Source organism: Fukomys damarensis, unplaced genomic scaffold (genome assembly GCF_012274545.1).
Source record: "Fukomys damarensis isolate Sample0158 unplaced genomic scaffold, DMR_v1.0_HiC HiC_scaffold_30, whole genome shotgun sequence".
NCBI lineage: Eukaryota > Metazoa > Chordata > Mammalia > Rodentia > Bathyergidae > Fukomys > Fukomys damarensis.
The window spans coordinates 16,453,851-16,458,028 of NW_022900942.1; the positions used below are offsets into that span (position 1 = coordinate 16,453,851).

The 4,178-nt window shown below is 42.2% G+C and overlaps 1 protein-coding gene across 1 annotated transcript in view; it reads right to left on the minus strand.

Annotated features, from left to right (window-relative positions):
- The window catches only part of Dok6 (docking protein 6), a 419,379-nt gene extending 415,207 nt beyond the window's left edge, over positions 1 to 4,172 (minus strand). Inside the window, exon 1 of the mRNA XM_010607470.2 lies at positions 4,007 to 4,172. Coding sequence (XP_010605772.1) covers positions 4,007 to 4,072 — 66 coding nt within the window. The 5' untranslated portion in view covers positions 4,073 to 4,172. The remainder of the gene's footprint in view (positions 1 to 4,006) is intronic.
- Between the last annotated feature and the right edge of the window lie 6 nt (positions 4,173 to 4,178).

Below are 4,178 nucleotides of genomic sequence, written 5' to 3' on the forward strand. Positions count from 1 at the left end.
ATAAAATGAGATATCAGGGGGCAGAATTTAATTTTAAATTATATATTAATTTATTTTTCATATGTACCTTACGTACCATAGCATGAAGAAATTTCACATACTCTGTTTAGAGTATGTACTTTTGATAACTACTAATCATATGAGGAAAAGCTTGGAATTTTCCACCTGTGACATCATATTGGTGCTCAAAACTTCTGGATTTTGGAACATTTCTAATTTTGAATTTTTTTATTAGGGATGGTCATCATCTATTTCAATAAATTTTTAAAGCAATGATTTGAGATATGAGATTAGAATTAGTTAAATTATAGCAGTCTGGAATGTGTTCAAGTAGTTGGTGAGGATGATTGATATAATTCCATAAGCTGCATATATTTTTGGTAAATTTATAGAGTCAATAAGCAAGGTATTAGGTTATTAATGATTTCAGTGATTAGTTTCTTAGTTTGGCTGCAATTCAAGAACAGATTGGATATTCTGCGATACATGCTTTGCTTACTAAATTTAATCCATCAGCAGTCAGAAGAAAATAGTTAAGCAAGCTTAAGAGATAAAGAACGTTGATTATGCTTTTGTTTTACTTTAATGAGTGTTTACAAGTATCCTTTTTGTGAAAACAACCAAACTAGCTGTCATAGCACCCTATAAATTATGATACCAATCAAGTAAAAAATAGATGGCTAGAAAAACCAGACAATCTAAGGGTATTTTAATTCCTGCAAAATTAGAAAATATATATTAGTAGAAACATAATGAGAATTTAGTATAGAATTTAAATGAATAATTATAAAATAAAATTCATATTACTTAAAACTTAATATCTATAAAATCTGACTAAACAAACATTTTTAAAGAGCAACAGTAAAATTCAAAGATATTATTCTATTTGTTCCTTGAAATTATTTTTCTACGTAGCAGAAAATCTAATTAACGAGTCAAGACAAATTTCAAAAAAGTAGTCGAATTTTCTTGCCCAAATGCTTGGCTAAGAATCTATGTTCAACAAGTCAGTAGATTCTTCCGAAAGACACATGGAAGAGGTGATTCAACAATTTCAACCTAGAAGTAGCTTTGCAAAGTTGAACACTTGCCTAGAGGGCAAGAAACCCTTTTTTCCCTTCTTCAGCATTACACTAAACAATAATTTGTGAAGAATAAACGATATATTAGAACATTTCATCATAAAATATAAGCACTAATTTGTGAAGCATTAAAAATACAGTAGAACATTTCATCATAAAATGTTTTCAAGTCACAATTGTCTCTGATACAATTTGCCTCCTACCCAGGCCTTTGTGTTTTCAATAGAATATTATAAAATGTATTTTTGAAAGCATGGGTTCACTTCATAATAAATCAAGTAATTATGCATACTGAGTTATAATTATTTATTGTTTGAAATTCAGTGTTGGCCATAAATCTTGCAAAAATCACCATGTATTCTTAGAGTTTAAAATATTTTATTTGGAAATGTGTTTTGAGTCAAGGAATATGTATTGTTAATTATGAAAAATATTAATATTTATGTAATTCCCATTTCTACGATTTGGGCATAAGGATATTTTTAGTTTATGGAAGCATGCAGTATTTATTTAGAGTTTACTATCTTATGACACCTGCTTATTAACCTTCACAAAACCAATGGTGTGAAGTTTTCTCATTTGTTTCCTATTCTGAATACTAGAACATTCTAAATAAAAATGTCTTTAAAGTTCTTTAAAGATGTTCTCTCATATTTAGTTTATAAAAATCAACTTTTTTCAGGATTAAACTTTGAAACACATTTCTCAAGTGCAAACGGAAGACAAAGTTAATTTGCATATAAACACACTGGTGTTGTTTTCTATAGGGGCTGCTTTTTGCAAAGCCAAAACCCTGAACAGTGAGTTTGGGAAAAGATGTTATGTTGTAAAAATACATACACCCTTTAGTTAGGTAGAAGTGATGTTCTGAAATGACATTTCAAAAGCTCTTACTGCCATAGTTGCCCAAGAAGCAGTCAGTGTTATTTCCTTGGTTCAATCTTATAAGTAGGTGACATATTCGGTTTTTATTGTATGGAATCCTGGAAATCTTGGATGAAAGAAGGATCCTGTGAATTCCAGGAAGGGGGTTCTCTGGCCTCTTCAATCACATTTTTCTGCACAGTGACTCTGTGAAAGGAGAAATATATCTCCCTGGGGGACTTAATGCATCCATTAGTTTGTACAGTCTCAACTGTCAGACAACTGGGGCTTCAAGAAAAAGAAAGGGAGTGAAGGATGAGCACGGACTATGCCAAAGATCAAAGGGCACCAAAGGTGAATTTAAGAAGGCCTCTCAGGCTACCCCTGCAGCTCAGCTCCACTCCTGGGTTCTTGGCTGATAGTTGTGAGGACAGATTTGAGCACTGTGTTGTAGCTTGCAACAGCAATTAAGCCTCCTTCTTCCTAGACAACTTCAAGTTTTCACTGAGATTTGTCCTTATCTCTCTGGGAAGGAATGAAGTGTGACCTGATAACCAAGAAAAGTCCTTGAGAGCAAACTGCAGGTCTGATTGCAGGGCCTGCTCTCTCTTGCCCTAGGGGTGGCAGGCTAATAAAAGGAGCTTCCCAGTCGCTCAGCTCTGTGTTATTTCAACCTTTACTTCTCAGCCTTCTACAGATTACCAGAAGTTCCTTGGGTCCTTGGGGTACAGCCAGAGCCTTCAAAGCAAAACCCAGCACAGCAGAAGAGAAGCAACCTCCCTTCCTTCCTGTGACCCCAACATCTGCCTCTGCAGACTTTCCCTAAGAACTGCTCTGTAAGTGGTGATGTTCCCTCTTTCCAACATTCCTCTGTACCCTTTTTCAACTACCAAGGAGGGGACATTTCTTCTCTTGTCTTGGGAGAAAATTACCTCTTCCTCTTCCCCGGTTGGAATATGCATCCATTCACCAGAGAGCACAGGGAGCTATCTACCTCTAGGCCACTGCTCCAGGATTTCAGAGCTTCTCAGAACTGGAACTTTGAGGCTAGAGAGGCAGAGAGACATTCAGGGAAATCGGAAAGCCGGCACTTCCTCCCTTGGGCCAAGTTTCCTTCCCTGTTCTGGACCAGCTTGCCCTGGTGGGCGTCAGTTGCCAGCGCAGTCGCGCGCTCCCGTGGGCACCTCCGCCCCTTCGCTTCCAAGTCTGAGCAGCTCTAAACCCAGGTGCCCGCCCTCCTCTGCAACCCTCTCCAGTCTACACCCCAAGTCCTCTAGAACAGTCAGCGCTTTCCTCTTACCTCCTCATTTGGTCATTAGAGGAGTTTTGCACCTAGGGAGTCTAAACGATTTATCTCCCAAGTCAGGCAAGACATCTCTGAAAAAAGTAGGCGAAGGTCTCCATAAACTTTGGCGCCGCGCACTCTCTCGTGTCAGTGGGCGAGTGCGAGAATACACACCTGCCTGCACACGGGCGCAGGTACTCAAGCCGGGCGCACGCACAGCCTGTCACTCACTGGGGAACGGTAAAAGGGCACATTAGACCCGCTTGCTATAGCCTGCAGGGACGCGCGGCGCTGACGGGGGATCAGGAGAGAATTTCAAAATGGGCTGTGGGCAGCAGGGACCAGAAAATGGTGATTCGAAACACACACGCATGCCTCGGAGTCTGCACCCAGAGCAAGCAGTTCTACCCAGAGGCGCACACTTTGGAGAGCGAGGAGACCGTGGTGGAGGGCGCGGTGTGCGAGTCCCCTCCCAGGCACATTTCTCTTTGGAACCGACAAGCCCCTTGGTCTCCCGGACTTCTCGGTAAGGTCCAAATCAGCCCCGCGCTCGAGGACCCGCACCAAGGCGCTCCTGCAGCCCTCAGCTCCGTCTCCACGTTGCCCCAGGCAGGTGTGGGCCCCTCTCCCGGCCAAGCAACAAGCGGACTGTCCGCGAAGGACTGGTGTCTCTGCTCTCATCCCCGCGGGGGTCACCTCTCCCCGCCCCCAACTCCCAAGCTACCACCCGGCCACCAGAGCGCGGAGGAAGGAAAAAGGCGAGCGCAGAACTCACCCCGAGCTTTCTGCTGCGGATTTTCACGTAACCCTGCTTGACTATGTCGTTAAAGTTGGAGGCCATGGCCAGCGCGTTTCGCTTCCCGGAGTCGAAAGCCGCCGTCTGCCGCCGGGTCCGTGCAGGTCTCGCATTCAGCCAGGCACCGCCAGCAGCCGCGCGGCCGCCAGGT